Raw genomic sequence first — 19,378 nt, forward strand, 5'->3', positions numbered from 1 at the left:
TCTATGATTTAAAGACACGGAGCAGGAAAACCATAAAACTTGACAAACCAGCTCCAGTTTGTAAAGAAAGACCGGAGCCTGGTCAAGCGTTAAGATCCTCAAAAAACATGAACATCTTCTGTCTGTGACCACCAGGTGATCTACAGGACCCTCCCAAAGTGGGAGTCTCTGGACCCGTTCGGCCTGGAGGGCCAGCAGCAGCTCAGAGTGACCAACATCAGGATCCGGCTCCTGAAGCAGCAGCCGTGTCCCTGCCAGGCCAAAGACCTCGCCGCCCAACACGAAGAGCTCCCCACCCGACACTTCGCCATCTACGACCTGATCGTGAAGGGAAGCTGCTTCTGCAACGGGCACGCCGAGCAGTGTGTTCCTGCGCGGGGGTACCAGCCAATCAGAGACCGGACCAACCACGTGGTAAGAGGGGCTCAGACTCAGATCTTAAAACAGTTTTTAAAATCTTTTCCTCCTCCTTCATGTCTCCCATGAACGACATATTTGTATTTTTTAGAGATACAAACCAAAGAAGAATTCGCTTTTCGGAATTTTTCTACAAAACGCCTCCTAGTGGTCAAAAAACACATCACAAGGCCACTTTAGTTTTGACGTCTTACCCAAAATGTGCTTCTTAGAATTTGAAAACCTGCTAATTGAATCACAGAGTCTCTTTTTCTGACTTAATTTCATCGTCTAAACATGTTGGGACAAAAATGAAACTCTTGTCTCTTCTTCTTGTAAATTAATTTTTAGAGTTTTGCATTATAAACTTTGGTTTGGAGATAAACTTTACTGAAGAAGTGAGAGAGTGAAGCAGCACAGTTTTTTGTTTTGTGTAAAGTTAAAGCTAGCTTTGAAGTTTAAACCCTCTGGATCCCAAACCTGCCGGCGGGATCAAAATACCACTAATTTTTAAATAACTGGCATTTACAGCCATTTGTCCAATCCAAAAACTGAAAACACTGGGGTAATCGTCAAGTACTCAAGTTTCCGAGGGTACCTGAATGCATCACATATGAAGCTGGAAACATGTCTGAACATGACGCAGAAGACGGGAGAATTTCATTAACATCGCTTTGAATTTCATGTCTTCTCAGAACATTTGCAGAAAATGACCAGTTTGCTCGCGAAATTTAACTGAAAATAAAAAATCTACGCTTCTTACCATGAATGGTGGACAACTTTTAGCATGTAATACAGCACGCTAAAATCAGAGGCTGCCCTGAACGCAACTCGAAGGTACTTATTAGACACCAACGGGACTATCTCATGTTTTTCCTTCTGTCATGGAAATATTTATTTTGCTACAAACTGAATTATAACTTTAACTGACCTGAACCATCCATGGTGAGGGATCAATCAGTGTGCTGCGAGGCTCAGCAGAAACACAGGTCAAACATCCTCACTTGACGTCAGTGCATGACACAACGGTTTATTTGTTCTTCGCCCTTTGAGACGTTTGTCCCTGTAGAGTTACCGTAGGGTGCTGTAAAGCCGATTTTATTGCTGTTATGTGGTTGTAATGTCGGTTTTACTGATGCACTGGCGTTCAGCAGCAATTTTGGCGGGTTGAGTTGAGAGGATTGGCTAGAATTCCCAATCACCGATACTTAAAAAAAAAGCCAAAACTGACCCAATCTGATACTAGGGATCAGGATCAGGACATCCCTACAAAAAACTCAAGATCACATTAGATATTTTGGCAAGGTTGGCAGGTGACTAATAAATTGAAATGAAATGAAAAATACTTTATTTATCCCAAAGGGAAATTCAGGAATGTTAGCAGAGCTAGCTCCAGCAGCCTTCAGCATACCAACGACTTCATCTCCTTTTCCTGGATCAACACACTGACATGATATACAACACGATATCTGTGACTGTTTACACCCAGGTAGTAGAGATTTAGAGCATTATAGACGTTAAATGGAGCTGCGGCCTCGCAGTTTTCCTCATGCAACCTTAAAGTAACGAAGCCAGAGACCTGTGGCTTTGCTGTCCCTTAAGATGGACCTCTACAGGCCAAACCAAAAGAGCCAAAGATGGATGCTAACGCTAGTCTGACGTAGCTCAAGAGTCATGTTGCAGGAAAAAAAGTGTTAAGAAAGTCAATATTTGTCATTTGCATTGCTTTATTGGAAAATTTACAACAATTTTTGTTCATATTTTCACAGTAACTGATAAAATACGCATCATTCTGCAACCAGATTTAATTAAGTACCAAGGAGAACTTGAACTACACTTGATCTACACTCAAATTTTGATCCGAACCTTGATAATTTGGCTTTAAGGCCTCGCCTCTTTAATCTGCAGCAGAGATCTGTTTTTGTATCGATGCTTCGTGCCAGTAATCGCCTCCTCTCCAATGTAAATAATTTGGTTTCCAGCCTCGATTCTGTTTCACTAATGCACCACTCCTGTTTTGACATGCGGGCATTTCCTCCCATTCTTCAGGTTTCACTTGTTTTGATAATCATCAGGCAGTAATCACCCCCCACGGGCAGCTTTCCACTCCGTCTTTGAAATTAAGATGATATAAGATTAGGCCGTGTACTTAGGGACTAAATGGCCTGTTCACTTCGTGTTGGCAGTCGTCTTAATAACAGACTGACGGAGGGGAGGAGGTGGAGGGATCGCGTTTCTCCTCTCAGATAAACAGCTGCTGTTTCTGCTTCATAACAACCCCAGAGATGGAGATACGGATCCATCCGACCGAGCGTTAATGATGGCGCTGATGTGTGTGTGATGAAAGTGTGACTCTGAGTTTCCTGGAGATCAACGGGCGAGTGTTTCAGCTCCTATCTCAGCCATCTCAAACGCCAAACGCTGGATGACTTTGAAGCCGAGTATCAGCTCGGCTGCAATCAGTGAAGAGAGTGAGAGTCAACAAGGAGGGCTTATATAAGCAGAGAGATGTACGCTGATAAACAACAGGACGGCCGTAAAGACTGACTGATAGTGGAGTAAATATTTGGATGGGTAGAAAAACAACATGATTATGTGTCTAAATAAGCCCTACACGTTTCTGATTTAGATCCCTTATAACGTCCAGAAGAGTAGAGTGGTCCCGGTTTTCACCATTATGTGCTTTGAAAGTCCGGTTTGACGTTATTTGGCTCTTTAAAGAGGGGTATTGTGACTTTTTTTGTTGTCTTAATTCTGTCCCTTTTGTGCCCCCATAGTATCTCCACATGATTCATAGCTAAAGAAAAAAAAAATCCCAATTCTCTCTACCTGGCCCCTGTCTTAAACGCTTTGTTTCAGCTGCTGTCTCTTTATGGAAAACCCCCTTTCCTCTGATTGGCCAGCTCTTTAAAGGCTTGTTGGGAGTGAGGCTTTGGGAAGACCTTAGTTTTTTAGCATCATTGTCAATTTAAGACCAAAGGAATTACATATTATTAATTCCATGAAGGTTCATATCCTATTTGTGGCGTGTTACGTCTAATGGGAGCTGTACCCATACTTAAAGAGGGGTATACTGTCCCTCCGGTGCCCACAATTTAATTTACAAGATTTAAATCTCAAACTAAGTCTCCTTTTTTTTCTTTTTCTGGTGTCTTAGAAAATGCTTTAATCAACCTCTGTCTGACAAGTTTTGTTTTAGCTGCTGTCTCTTTAAGGAAAACCCCCCTTCCCTCTGAATAGCCAGCTCTTTAAGGGCCTGTCAGGGACGAGGCTTTGGGAAGACCTCGGTTTTTTAGCATCAGTCTCAATTTGAGACTACAGGGATAATATATTCTGAATTTAATGATGGTTCATATCCTATTTGTCATGTGTTACATCTAGTAGGAGCTGTTTCAGTACTTAAAGAGGGGTATGCTGTCCCTCTGGTGCCCCCAGATTACTTTACAAGATTTAAATCTCAAACAAAATCCCAACTTTTTTTTGCTTCTGGTGTTTTAGAAAATGCTTGTTCCAGCCTCTGTCTGAATTTTTTCTGTATTAGCTGCTGTCTCTTTAAGAAAACCCCCTTCCCTCTGATTGGCCAGCTTTCTGGTGGCCTGTTTGGGGAGGCTTGAGAAAGACCTTAGTTTTTTAACATCTGTGTCAATTTGAGGCTACAAGAATCACATATACTGAATTTAATGAAGGGTCATATCCTATCAGTGGCGTGTTGTGTCTAGGGGGGAGCTGAACCACTACTTAAAGAGGGGTATGCTACCCTTTTGGTGTTCCCAGATTACTGTCCAAGATTTACATCTCACAATAAATCCCAATTTTTCCTTTCTCAGGTGTTTTTGGAAAATGCTTTATTCAGCCCCTGTCTTTAACACTTTGTTTTAGCTTCTATCTCCTTAAGGAAACCTCCCTTGTCTCTGATTGGCCAGCTCTCGAGAAGCCTTTCAGGGGCGAGGCTTTGGGAAGACCTTAGTTTTGAGCAAGGAGCTACCCTTGTGGTGTTCCCAGATTACTATACAAGATTCAAACCTCAAACTAAATCCCCATTTTTTTTCCTTTTTCTGGTGTTTTAGAAAATGTTATTCCAGCCTCTGTCTGATTTTTTTGTTTGTTTTAGCTGCTGTCTCTTTAAAGAAATCCTCTTCCCTCTGATTGGCTGGTCTCATAATGCTAGTTTCTCGTTGGTTTCAATCAGTTTACAGACAGATTCTGGGATTTTTCCAACATATGAACGTGTAGAGGTTTCCAAACACCCAGGATTGTTAATTTACATCAATGTTTACGATATGAGAAAATAGAATACCCTCTCTTTAATTTAGGTAAAATGCTGAAACTGCTCATTTTAGACACAAAAATGGATATCTTATTTGCGTGGAATAGAAAATATTTTTTATATCATCAAAGCATGCTAACATTAAATGATAAACACACCAAACAAGAGGTTAGGTTTAGGTTAAAAATCTAAAATAGTCATTTTCTTTGTTCTCCTGAAGATACCTGATGAATAGCATCCTTAAAAGCAGCCACAGAGAAAGTCATATTCCTGCCCGACAGGAAACACAGATGTGTGCTGCTTCATGCATGATAAATGAACAGGACTGCTCATGTGTTGTGTTTGCTGATAACAGTGTTTTTGTACCGAAGCTGCTGATAGCCGATTTATTGAAAACAGTCCTTAAATCTTTGAATCTGACTCTTTCCGTGCCAAGAAATTCCAAGTAGCTCTAGCGAGTGTTTTCATGAGGATTTCCTTCTTCTGAGGGCAGAAAATCCTCTGAAACAGTCTTTAGAGCGCCGGGATGTAAAACCCTCCTCTGCACGCCAGGCTCAGCGCAGAAACCCCGATCGTTTCAGCGCTGACATGTCGGGAACATGATGCCCAGAGATAGAGTCTGCCTTTAGCTCCGGCTTGATCCGAAATCCTGCTTAACTTTCCCCATAACATTACCTCAGGTCATCGGAGCGTCGCTCAGCGATGCAGGAGCATTCGGTAAACACACTCTGAAAGTTATATAAGTGTCTTTTTTTCGGCCTATCAGCAGTTTTGTTTTGTGTCTCTGTTTCGACCTGGCAAAACCCAAACAAGCAGAGCAGAACAAGATGGGAGATGAGGGCAGAGATAACCGGTGGCTCGGGGAGGGAGAGGTATTCACGTCCTTTACTTTGGTTTAAGTTCTGTTAATGCGGTCGTCCTGCAGAAATGCTGCATGCAAAGAAAAAAAGAGCTGAGTTAGACGGAGAAACTGGGTTTTAATGAGATCGACGGAGCGTGCAAAAGTGTAAAAGAAAGTGGAAGAGAGTGTTAAAGAAGCAAAAAACTTGCAAAAGATGTAAAAACAACCATCTTCTCTAAAAAACAGGCTCACACTGTTTGTTTGGTCTGCTGTGTGTAAGGTGTGTGTGCTTAAGCATGCAATGTTTTGTCTGCGAAGAGTGTGTGCATGTACGTGCTGTAATCAGCAGTGAAAGTGGCCCTGTGTGTGTGTGTGTGTTAGTGTGTGTGTGTGTGTGTGCTGATAAGTCGACTCATTACCGTCCAGACTCTGTAAAGACGTAAGGAGCAGTTTGGGGCTTTTGTTGTTGTTTATTTGTGCTCCTGTGCCCCCCACATGGGATTTTATGTGTGTGTGTGTGTGTGTGTGTGTGTGTGTGTGTGTGTGTGTGGTTTAGAGTGATTTCACTGTCTGCTAGTTAGCCACAAAGACACACACAAACACATGTTTTTATACAGAGTTAATGATATCCAGGGACAGCTACTGGAGCTTTAGCAGCGATCATGATCGTTTGTGTTTGTTTTTTTCTTTTCCGGCTCTTTTTCAAACTTTTTCTTCCACTGAGGGAAAAATCCACCATGATTTATTAAACTTGCCAGTTTTGGACTAAGAATCTAGATTCTGGACCCAAAGTTGCACGTTTGCCCTCCAGCGTAGCGTGTGTGCAGCTGTCTCTGTGTACATGTGTTAATTGTCCCGTATCACGGTATGGTAAACATGTGAGTTAGGATGAAATAACAGCTGCCTGGACTCCAGCCAGCTCCTTCTTCTTCTTCTTCTTCTTCTTCTTCTTCTTCTTCTTCTTCTTCTTCTTTTCCCCTCATCGCTCTCTAATGAATCACTTCTTCTTCTTTTCTTACTATTTAAACACTGCATGTGTCATCTAGTCTTCTTCTTCGTTGGATTTATCAGCGTGGTACACTGTGTCGTGTTACTATAGCCGCCTGGATGTGGATGTGGAAACGCGAACAGGATCAGGCTTTACTGATCTATACTGGACCTCTTGGTGGAAACTGAGTTTTTGGCGTTGTCGGCAGGTGCCTCGCATTAGCAGAACTAGCTTCAGTCCTTCTCCCAGGTGAACGTCTTCATACCTGTGCTGGTGGAGTGGTCATTTATATCAGTTTAAGTAGAAACTTACATACAACCAGGCTTGGGGAGTAATGGATTACATGAAATAGTGAAATAGTGTTACGTAATTCGGATACAAAAAATGAAACTGTAATCCATTACAGAACAGGAAAAATATGTAATCAGTTTACTGGTGTATTTGATAAAAACGGGTGTTATTCATAGGGCTGGGTACCATTCACATTTGAACCGATACGGTACCGATGCCCAGCAATCCGTATCATTACTCAACGGTGCCGATTTTCTGTACTTTTTTGTGTTTATGTGGGGAAAACTATCAGTTTGTTTAATAATAAATATTTTTTCTTTTTTAAAAAATTCAACATATTTGTTCTCCAATATAAAACCTTATAATGCTGCGTTCATGTCCAGCATAGAAAATCACCTACTCTTCCACTCCCTCACAGTCACAAGGATGGGTTTAGGTACCTAAACATGGTACCTTTTGATGTTTTGTGAATCAGTACCCACTACTTTCAACAGAATTCAGTACCCATTCTAATTATTAAGCAGGATTACTTTTTACAATGCAGTAGACACATGCACAGTTAGCATGTATGCTACATTTTAAGTTAGCTCTGAAAAGCACATTTTCTGTCAACTTTGTAAACAATTCTTTTTTTGTAGGCAAATCCTTTTAATAATTTGGAATCAGTAGGTTTACTTCCCGAATATGCTTCATGGTTTTAATTATTATTATTTTTTCGTTTTCAAAATTCAGTATTTGGACACCTGATTTGTCAAGAGTGTAAAAGGAGATTTTATCGTTTCATGTTTCCCTAAAAAAATACACCAGGCAGGCGACATATCTTTTATATTCTCTTGTCGTTGTCTGCACTCTGCAAAAAAATGAAATCTTGTATTAGTCTTTTTTTTTTTTACATTTGAATTTTTTTTTTAATTTTCATTTTTTTAATTATTTCATTTTTTTTTCATTTTAAACTGTTTTAATTCATAATTTGAAATTTTTATTTATTTATTTATTTATTTATTTATTTATTTATTTATTGTCTTATTACATTTGATATGAGCCACATTATCAGTCCGGAATTATTTTTGTTTCAAGTTATTTAACGACAAAAATTAGGTCTGAATTGCTTGAAACAAGTTTAAAAAAGGCTGCCGATGGAAATTGCCCGAAAATTTGCCCCAAACTTTGCTTGAAACTAGAATAATGTCTTTATATAAGTAACTTTTCTCTTGTTCCATTGGCAGATCTATTTGTTACTTGTTACAAACGATTCAGACCTCATTTTTGTCTTTAAATAACTTGAAATAAGACATTTTTCTGGACTGGTCAGGTGAATGTGGCTCATATTTAGTCTTAAAAGACATTTTATACTGAAAAAAGACAAAAACACTTGATAAGATTTCAGTTTTTGCAGTTTTGCATGTTTGGTACATTACTTTAATATTGTGATACTTTGAGCAAGTTACTGATTACATTTATTAACAGGTAACTTGTAATTGTACTGGATTACATTTTTAAAGTAACCATTCGACAATGCGACATCTGTGACTGTTTACATCCAGGTGGTAGAGCTTTAGAGCCACAATTTTAGCCTGAAACGTTGTGGTTGATTGTTCAAGCTTCGTTTTATGACTGAAACTGGACAGACGTGCGGCAAACAAACAATCAGACTTAAAGAAAAAACAAAAAATGTTAAAATGAGCTCAAACTTGAACATTTACAAACACTAACGGAGCTTTGAATCGTTTAACAAGCCTCATATTTATGACATACTTTGGCCTGGAGTGTGTTTTTCTCACAGCAGGGTTTCTATACTTTATTTCATTTCTGACAAGCCGTGGGAAACAGACACAAGAATGTGAGTGTGAGTGTGTGTGTGTGTTTGTGCATTAGAGGGACTTGCATGTGTATTTGCATTGAATGTTGTGTGCCTACCTCTGTAATCGTTGTATAATTATGTGTGTGTGTGTGTGTGTGTGTGTGTGTCCTACATTACAGTCGCACGGTGTAACGCAAACAAATAAAGAGCTTCCTCAGATGCCTTGCACCCCCCCCTCCTCAATCATTACCCAGCATGCATGGCATTCCAGCTCCAGGAATGACAAGGAGATTGTTATTGTGCTCTCAGTGCTGCATACTTGCACTCTTCTCATACACACACAGTAACAAACACACACACACACACACACACACAGGCTTTTCAGAGCAGAGGCCCGTTCTTGTTTCCAGCGATGAAGCCAAACAATCAATCTCCATTCACTAATTTCAGGGAAGGGAGTAAGAGGGAGAGTGAAGAGGGAAATATGGAGAGAAATTAAAGGATGAAGGAGAAGAAGAGACTTTAGTGTCACTCTCATGTGTGAATCTTTCTTTTTCCTTCGTCTCTGCTCTTGTTTTTTTATCTTACTCCATCCTAATGAGCCTTTTCTCTCCCAGGTTCATGGGAAGTGTGTGTGCAGACACAACACTGCAGGTGACCACTGCGAGCACTGCGCTCCGCTCTACAACGACCGACCCTGGCAGCCCGCTGACGGACTGACAGGAGCGCCGCACGAGTGTCGAAGTGAGTGGAACAAACACAGCTGCACCTTTTCTCCATCACACACACACACACACATACACACACAGCTGAAGCTCCAACAGGAAGTTAGAAACGTCTCACGAGTGTTTCTTCCTTCTTCCTCCATCAGAGTGCAAATGTAACGGGCACGCTCAGAGCTGCCGCTTCAATTGGATGGCGTGGCGTGAGTCCGGTCAGCGCAGTGGGGGCGTGTGTGACTGTCTGCACAACACTGAAGGAAGACAGTGTGAGAAGTGTAAAGCCGGCTTTTACAGAGACCCCCAGAGACCACAGACCGCCCTGGACTCCTGCAAACGTAAGAAACACACACACACACACACATGGAGATGATGTCTAGCGAACTGACTGACTGCTTTTATGGGGAGAGTGCTGGTTGTCTGTGTGCTGGATCTGATGATCCCTGGTCTCAGAAGCTGGAGATCCACTGACAGGAGGGAGGTAGGAGAGCTTGCGGTGGAGAATGAGCTGAAGTCCACAAACAGGATGTAACGCAGTCCCATGTTAAATGCATCCTCAACACCAACAACTCAAAACACTTAATGGCTACAGATGTCAGGGCGATTGGCTTACGGTCATTTGGTTCAGTTCGTCTCGGCACGGCGCGCATTTTGTGGCGTTTCCACTGACTTATCCTGGGACAGATCCCCAAATCGAGACGAGCCGTACCACTTTTTGGGACCCTTTCGTATGGGGGCCAGACTGAACCGATCCGCTCTTTGAGGATGGAGCTACAACACTGCAGACCATTGATTGGTCAAAAGAATCATCACTTCCTGTGAGACGGCGGCTGCATTTCTCCTGTTTGATTGTTCTTTGTATCAAAGAGCTACATGCCAATCACAGAGAGGACGAAATGCTGCATGTCTTCATCTATCCTCTTTGTTTACTGTGTTGCATTTTTCTTCTTTGTTGGATTTATTAGCGTGGTAAACTGTGTCGCGCTGCTACGGCGTCACAATATTATTTAACAGCTGCGGCTTTTGGCATCCAGCTTACACGCCACCTACCAGGAGAGGGAACAGTTTGCTGTGGAAACGCAAACAGGGTCAGGCTTAACTGTACCAAACCATGACAAACCGTACTGAACCGAACCAGACTGCTTGGTGGAAACGGGTCTTTAGTGATGGAGAGTTTCTTTGGGACTGGGATGATGGTGGAGCGTTTGAAGCAGAAGCTAATTAGTGGAACTGTTGCTCTGTTGACATGGAGTAAAAACATTCTGATTAAAAATGGATTGGAAAAGACTGAATGGGCTAAAATTGGTGCAAACAAACACCTTAAAAGGAAAAAACAAGCACAAACCAAACGGTACCATGTTTGGTACAGCTGCAGAGGGATAGGAATAACCTTTCTATAAACTGGTCAAAACAAAAGGTGTCCCATGGAAACTCTGTGTCTTATCTCGAGAAGTAGAGATGGGTACTTAATTAGGTACTTTTAAAAGCACTGACCGAATTCCACCTGTAGTACCAGTACCGGCACCTAAATGCATCCTTGTGACTGTCAGGAAGCGGAAGAGTAGGGGATTTTCCATGCTGGACTTGAACACAGCATTGCAAGTTGAAATATTGAGAGATAAGTGTGTTAAAGTGAAAAACTTTGAGATTTTATTATGAAACAACTTCAATCAATATTCAATATCAATACTCAATATTGGTAACAAGACAAAAACAATTTGAGATGATGTGTCGAGGTGGTTCAAAGAAAAAGACCGGCAAAAAAAGACAACCATGGAGAGGATCAAAGGATGGAGCACCGGGGATGGACGTGATCAAAAAAGGACGTTTTGTCTGTTTTTTGGATCAAAAACAGGAAGAGAGACATAAAAAAGAGAGTCCACTCTTCTTAGGTAGTTTTGGTGTTTACATAGTCAGAGACAACAAGATTATTTGGGTCTTTAAAGATCGTTCAAGATGCTCTGAAAATGGCGGCAGCTAATGAGTAAATATCGCCCGATACTGTTATTGATACCGATATATCTTGCATCCCTAGTTAAAAGGACTTCATTACCCAGAATGCACTTCTATGAAAAAGAAGAAGTTGAGGGAAAAGCTTTAGTGAACAGACTGGGGCATCTCAGGAAGGCGGTCAGGTGATTTTTCACCAAGCAAAGTCACTTCAGCCAAACTGTCGCTTTAAGAAGAACAACAACATGACAGCAACCACGATAGAGAAGACGAGCGCTATCGGTCATCAGGACGAGGAGCTGATCACACGATAGTCTGTCTAAACTTGGAGGGAAGGAGGAGAAGGGAGGAAAAACATCTCTGTTGTTTACGTCTCAGCTGTTCTGATTACGTTTGCAGGTGCGTGTAAACACCAGGTGTGATTAAATCAAACACTACGTCAGCTCTTGGGGCGATATCTTCGATCAGGAAGAAGAAATAATGTCTGCTTCGTTCTGGAGGAAATCTGAAATCTTTGCTGCGTTTTTTATTAAAATATGGTATGATTTTAAAATAATCTGAAAGCAGGTGACCTATTTTTATTCCTCACTCATAAAAACCACAACCTCAGAGCCACAAAGTGCCAGAGGAAAGGAATTTCACTCCCCGTCGAGTATTTCTGTTCCCTTTTTTGTCTAACTGACAGTAAAAGCCACAACGTGACATGTCGAACACGCCGTGAAATGTCATAAATCATAATTAATCACCGCCACGCTGACAGAAAGAGTTGCTGGTGTGAATCCAAACATTAACCTCGTACAGACCACACTGGCACGGCGCTCGCGCTCTCTGCAGGAATGCTCAGGACGGCGATCACAAGCCGGGACGTGCCGGTTGGATAACACTGATCCCTGATGGGCACCTGGCTCGGGTGTGTGTGTTTTTGTGTGTGTTTGTGTGTGTGTAAGACGGCAGACGGCCCACGCTCCACCCGCGGTTTACGCCGTAGTTAATCATCAGATGGTGGCATTCCTTCGTCTTGACTCAAATCTCAACACACAGCCCCTTCCTTGTCCATCTTTGGCTTGTTTTGCAATATTTTGAGTGTGACTCAGAGCTCCGGTTGCTCCAGGGTAATCATTGGGAGTGCGTGTGTGAGGGTCTTCTGTGTGTGTGTGTGTGTGTGTGTGTGTGGAGTGGCATGCTGCCCTCCGGTGATGAGACGAGTCTTAAGTAAACACGCGATAGTCATCGGTAAACACGAGCAGTGGCTACATTCTCCCTCTGATTATCTGACGGATGTGACCCACTGAGCTCCGTCCTGCAGGTACGCTGGACTCTAACGTGATTACAAGAATGTAAACTGCTCCAGACTGAGCACAAACATCCCGATGTTAGAGTCTCACTGTCAACAATGCTCAGTTTATGTAGCTTTTATGAAAAATGATGATAGCGTTAGCTGCTTTAGCTCAGGGGGAAACACAAATAAAAGAATAGTCTCGAATAAATGTCCACAAAGCACTTAAACCCATGAAATAACAGAATAAAGCAGGAAATGTGTCTTATGTGCTAGCTTGTCCATCTTATTGGAGATAGATCTTACGTTCCCAATAACGATGGATGGAAGGACAGGTCCATGTCGTTACTTCTTAGCTCACACCTGAGAACCCGCACGTCGTCCTCACCTCCTTCTCCTCACCTTGTGGGAAACATCCGGCCTTGCACCAGTTAGCATTGACATGCTACAGGCTGCTAACAGCTGATTTCATATAAAAACAATGCAGCCATGGTTACATGTAGGATCTCCAGACACACACAGGAGAAAAAATAGTAAAAATATCACTGAAGACACAAAAAGTTTGGTGTCCACAGCTAATAAATGATCCACTCCAAATACAAAAATGACGAAAGAGAGATGAAAAAATTACAAGAAACAGACAAAGAAGAGAGAGCTGCTGCAAAAGGCAGCCATAGCCAACAGGGCGGCACCTAGCAACAATGCTCATAATGTAACTGAAAAGGCAGGTGAACACAAATTTAAAAGCATCAGATAGACAGGATGATAAGACGATGACAAGTTAATGGTAAATAAAGTGTCGAGAACTAAGAATAGTAACGTTAAAATAAGTGTTGCATGTAGCTAGAAGTGGAAGTGTTAAAACTGCAGTTCCTTGAGTGCCCACCAGAGGCTGGCTCCAAAAGTGTCTATAACCGCATACACACCCATTCAAAAGTCTTTACATCAGAAATAAACAATAAAACAGAAAGAAGTAATATATAAGGGCATGGCTGATTTGACTGACAGGTGAGCACATTGTGGCTGTTTGTGAAGAAGCTAAAGGCCCTCCTCTTTTCTTTATGTGTCATGTCATGATGTGTCGTGACACGTCGTGACGTATTGTGTTGTTTTGTGTGTTATCCTATCATATATTATGGTACCATGCCATCAGTAACAGGTCTTATTGTATCATATCATACTGTACCCTATTGTATTGTAACGTACAGTTAAATGTATTGCAAGTATTGCATCATATGGTATCATATCTTCTCGTATGTTATCATGTCGCACTGTACCGTACCGTATCGTACCATACTGTTATCGCACCGCACTGTACCGTACCGTACTATACCCTACAGTACTGTACCATACTGTACTGTAACCGCACCATACCGTACTGTATTGTACTGTACCGTACCGTATTGTATCGTACTGTACCATACCATTGCGTACTGTAATGTGCCGTACCATATACGTACCGGACCGTACTGTATCGTACGGTACGGTGCGGTACGGTACGTACTGTATCGGTACGTACTGTACCGTATCGTATCGTATCGTACCATAACTTAACGTAATGTACCGTAACCGTACCGTATCGTATCATATCACACCATACCCTGTCATTGTATCCTATTATGTTATGTCATATTAATTTCTTACAACTCATTTTTTTAAGATTTTAAAAGTTATAGGTTATGCCCATATAAGGGCATGGCTGATTTGATTGACAGGTGGTTACACTATAGCAGTTAGCGTGGAGGCTTAAGGCCCACCTGTTTACCTCTTGTTAGGTCAACTGAAGTTAGATTCAGCCAGAATTTCTGACTTCAGAAACAGCCCATGCTACTGCTAGCATATCTGTTAACTCTTAAGGGTGCCTCTACTGGTGATATTTCTATTTCCTGTTCTGTTTCATAAGCTAATAAAACACTAAGATGTCAGCTAGATGTTAGCATTGTGATAATTAACATGTTGGCACACTGAAGTTAGCATTTAGCCTCATTAAGTCTTTCTCTGTTTTTTTACCATCCTATCAATTGTTTGCTGACCTCTTCTGTCAGTATCTTCCAGTTTTCAGTCTCATCCTTGTGTTTTGAGTCTTTCAGGACCAGTTCGGGGTCTTTTTTGATTTTAGTTATCCATTTCATATGAAGGAATGCTAGAATGACACAGCAAAACGCTCAGGTGTGTCTGTGTCTCAGGTGAGGAAAATTGGCCCATCACAGTTTCAGGAACAGACGTAATGTGTGGTTTGGATTTCAGCGCCTGTGTTGAGTGTCTTGTTTGTGTTTTTTTGTTTGCCGTGGCGTTCCTATGAAAGCTGTGACAGCTGATTGATAGAAAATGGGAGCGATGGCGTGCTCGGAGAACCCCTGAGACGACGGTACAGGTTGTGAAATCCCGCTGCAGCCGCTCGCTGACAATGGAGGAATTTCCCTCCATCGTGAGGAACATTTTTTTCATACCAGGCAGCGAGGGGCCCGGGAAAGAAAACACTCTTGTCAGGCTCCACGCAAGCTCATACACACAGAAAACACTTAAGCAGGGGGAGAGTTACAGTGTTTGTTTACATGTGTGTGTCGGGGGATTTTGTTGTCTGCACTGGTTGCTCGGGCAGGTGTCTTGTCATGTCTCTGCACACGCTCATAAAGTTTTCATTGTTAGAGCAGCTATCTTACACACACACACACACACATTTTTACACACAGGAGTCCTTGTCTAGTGACCCCCTGAAAAGCTCATAAATTGTCACGCAGATATGTAAACACACACACTCTTTCTGAACACAGCCACACGTGTTTTGGATTTACATGCAGCTGAAGTGGCGCTATAATCCGGGTTAATTATTAACTTCTCAAACAATGGAGTAGACTCACACACATAAATCCTCTCTGTTAAAGTGAAATCTTGTCTTGTTATTGTCGGGGCTTGTCCAGTGTTTGTCTTGTGTGTGTCTTGCCTGCATGTTGCACGTCTGCAGAGTCTATAAATCTGATATCTTTATGATTTTATTGATATTGCACACCTCGGTCTCATGATTACGTTCATCTTATCTCTGTTGCTCCGGGGATAAACCGTCTGATAAACTGTCTGGTGTGAGTGCCAGGGGAGGTTGATCTGACATCATCGTTTCAGGAAAAATACAAAGCTGTTTGTTTAACACAGAAGAATCCTTAAAAGCATAACTTTAATTTGTGCAGTTATCAGTGCTCTGAAAATGATTTTGATTCAGTGTTTTCAGCATCAGAGACGAGAACGGAAACATAAATAATGTCAAAGTTTTCAAAAAGATGAAGTCCAGCAACTGGTGGATGTAGTCCTGATTTCTAAAGAAATGCAAAACTTACTATGTGTTATCTTATTAAATCCTATCATATCCCATCCTACTGTCTTATATCTTCTCATATCATTCTGCATCTCATCAGATCTCTTATTTATTGGACGCTGGATCCTGTTGAATAAGTTTCAGTTGCAACTTATTTAATCTTTTGAAACACATCACATCTACTCATAACTAGATTGTTGTTTCTTGTATCCCATTGTGTAGTGTTTTCTCATGTTCTCATTTTCACATGTTGTATCATATCCTGTTTTGGTTTGTCAAATGTTATATCATATCATATCATATCATATCATATCATATCATATCACATCATATCATATCATATCATATCATTTCATATCATGATGTATCATTTGTATCACAATGTATCACAGTATATCGTATCATATCTTGTATCATATCATTTATATCATTATCATATATCGTACTTAATAATATCATTTATATCATAGTGTATCAAATCGTATCATTTAAATCACAGTGTATCATAGTGTATAATTTTATGTATCAAATCATATCATATCACATCACATCATATCATAATGTATCATATAATTTATATCATATCACAAATAATACTATTGATTATCATTTATATCATAGTGTATTGCATCATACCATATCTTATCATATTTTTATAGTGTATCATATATTTCATATCATTTAAATCATATCAGTTATATCATAGTGTATCGTATCATATATCACATCATATCATATCATATATCATATCATGTCATATCATATCATATCATATCATATCATATCATATCATATCATAATGTGTCATTTATATCATAGTGTATCATATCATATATCATGTCAAATCATATCATTTCATATCATATCATATCATATCATATCATATCATATCATATCATATCATATATCATGTCATTTATATCATAGTGTATCGTATCATATATCACATCATATCATATATCATGTCATATCATATCATTTCATATCATATCATATCATATCATATCATATCATATCATATCATATCATATCATATATCATATCACATCATATCATATCATATCATATATCATATCATGTCATATCATATCATATCATATCATATCAATCATAATGTGTCATTTATATCATAGTGTATCATATTGTTATAGTGTATCATAAGTATCATAACATTTATATCATAGTGTATCGTATCATATGTCACTTCATATCATATCATGTAATATCATATCATATCATATCATATCATATCATATCATATCATATCATCATATAAAATCATAAAGTAACTTCTCATATTGTACTGTACTGAGTGGTTTCTACCATATTTTACTGTATCCATATAGTTTTATACAACACTAAATTGTATTGAATCGTACCGTAGCTTATCACATTTTACTGTAACAAATTGTATCTTATAGGAATGGTCTTATCTTAGTGTATCACAACATAAAGTTTCATATTATTTTCGTATCATATCAAAGCGTTTAGACGTTTCACATCACATTGTATTGCGTACCATGGTTTTTTGTGTCTCATACCATGTTGTATCACATTATATCCTTATAAAATATAAAATAGAATAATAATAAAAAGTATAGAACAATTTTGTATGGTATCGCATTATATCTTATCCTTTTGTTTCATTACGTATTGTTTCATACAGCTGTATTGTATCATATAGGTACGTAAATCATTTTATATTATGTTTTGTTTTGTATCCTATAGTTTTAAATAGTTATGTAGTATGGTTTATCTTTCCGTATCCTTTCATATTGTCTTGTATTAAATTGTATTGAACCTTTTCATACTGTTCGTCTTGCATTATATCTTTTTGTTTCGTATCGTATTTTTTGTATATTATCATAGCTTTTATGTATCATTTCTTGTCATATTGTAACTTTTTGTTTCATACTGTTTCTTTTTTCTATACTATCATATCAAACTGTTTTATATTGTTTTGTATTGTTTTGTATCTTTTTGTAATATATTGAATCATATTGCTTTAGGGTCATATTTTTTCTAATAGTTTCTTTTCTAGCTTATGATTACTTTTTTAATTTACCAGCCCGAACCCTATCCCATCATACAGTGGGCATTGTGTCATATCATTCTTTATCTCCTTATGGTTCTGTATCATACTGCGATTTCTTATGAATCTGGATCTCTGTGGAGTATGTCGAACCTTCTTTTCCTCTAGTTTCCCTTTTTCTGCTCATTTTGATTGTGGAAAAAATCCTGTGAGTGACTCTGTTGTAAAATTATGTCATCTCCAGTCACAGATAACAGGAAAACACCCGATATGTTTGAAAACTCTGCAAAAGTTCAGCCTCAGCCCCAGGGAGTGTTTTCATTTAAGGTGTGTCCATCCAACTTTTTCACCACATGATCTTTGTTTTGAGGACACATCCCACCCTGCCCTGTTGTCCTGTACTCTGAGGTTTGATGGTACATTATTCATGAAGGAGTGGTGAGAGCAGCAGACAGGCCTCAGGGTCTACACTGAGTATTTACAGTCATTTACTGCCAGTCCGGCTTCAAGCATCATTAAACCGCAGAGAAACGGCTCCAAACAACGCCTCCTGCTCTGTTTCTCTCCTTCACCTCGTCTCCCCCCTGCTCCCCCCTCCGTCTGCCCCTGGAGATAGGGACAGATTTATGGGAGAGGCCTCCCACCTCCTCCTGCAGAGCTCCTGGTCTGAGTATCGATAAGAGCAGAAAGATCAGACGGTAGTTCTTCAAGCTGTGGAAACGTGTGTGTGTGTGAGAGAGTGTGTGAGTATATTGTTTTTGGAGGTTGTTTAAAGAACACACTATCAGCACACAATTAGAGGGGACAGGAGGGAGGGAATGTGTGTGTGTGTGATAAGAAAAAGAGAGAGTCCTTTGTGTAACAGCTCGAGCACTAACATCACACCGAAGGACTGAGGAATGATGAAATCCTCGAGTGCTGCTCATAAATTATCGTCGGGTCACCAAACAGTCGACTTAAAGACCTTTAGACCCGAATGTTCCTCACATTTGTGACTTTTCCAACTTCTCGTTTCCTGCACATTCATCTCTCTACTTCTCCAAACAAATGAAGAAAGTTAATCGAAGCATTTGAGCTACAGAAGCAGCAGGTCGTCGGTTTTAAATCAGAATACTTGAAGAAAAATTCAAAGGATTGTGACGAAATTTGGCTCAAACATTTATGGTGAGCAGAGGTTTAATCTCACTAAATTTAATGATCCTCTGACTTGATGCCAAGTTACAGTTTGAAGATAAGGATGTAGTCCATGGCAAAAGGCCTGAAAAACAAACAAGATCCTAGTTTTCACAAGTTTATTGTTTGTTTGGCACCAATTAGCAAGTTAGCAATGTGTTTACATACTTACTGTTGGCGTATCTGCAGAAACAAACACATCCGAGATGATACCGTCATAAAAAACTGCTTTAAGTGTTGAGTTTCTTGAATTCAGCTGCATTTCAACCGTCTGAACTTGGATCTAAATTTGGTTCTGGGGGTTAAATTTACCCCTAATTGCGAAGCTCAAACA

General features: G+C 40.0%; 1 protein-coding gene across 1 annotated transcript in view; it reads left to right on the plus strand.

The window, feature by feature from the left end:
- Window positions 1-19,378, plus strand: part of ntn4 (netrin 4) — a 38,565-nt gene that overhangs the window by 12,899 nt on the left and 6,288 nt on the right. The window contains exons 3-5 of the mRNA XM_074697662.1: window positions 136-414; window positions 9,202-9,328; window positions 9,456-9,641. Coding sequence (XP_074553763.1) covers window positions 136-414; window positions 9,202-9,328; window positions 9,456-9,641 — 592 coding nt within the window. The remainder of the gene's footprint in view (window positions 1-135; window positions 415-9,201; window positions 9,329-9,455; window positions 9,642-19,378) is intronic.

Source organism: Halichoeres trimaculatus, unplaced genomic scaffold, assembly GCF_033239565.1.
Source record: "Halichoeres trimaculatus isolate MK-OKI-2021-1 unplaced genomic scaffold, fHalTri1.1 fHalTri1_scaffold_21, whole genome shotgun sequence".
NCBI lineage: Eukaryota > Metazoa > Chordata > Actinopteri > Labriformes > Labridae > Halichoeres > Halichoeres trimaculatus.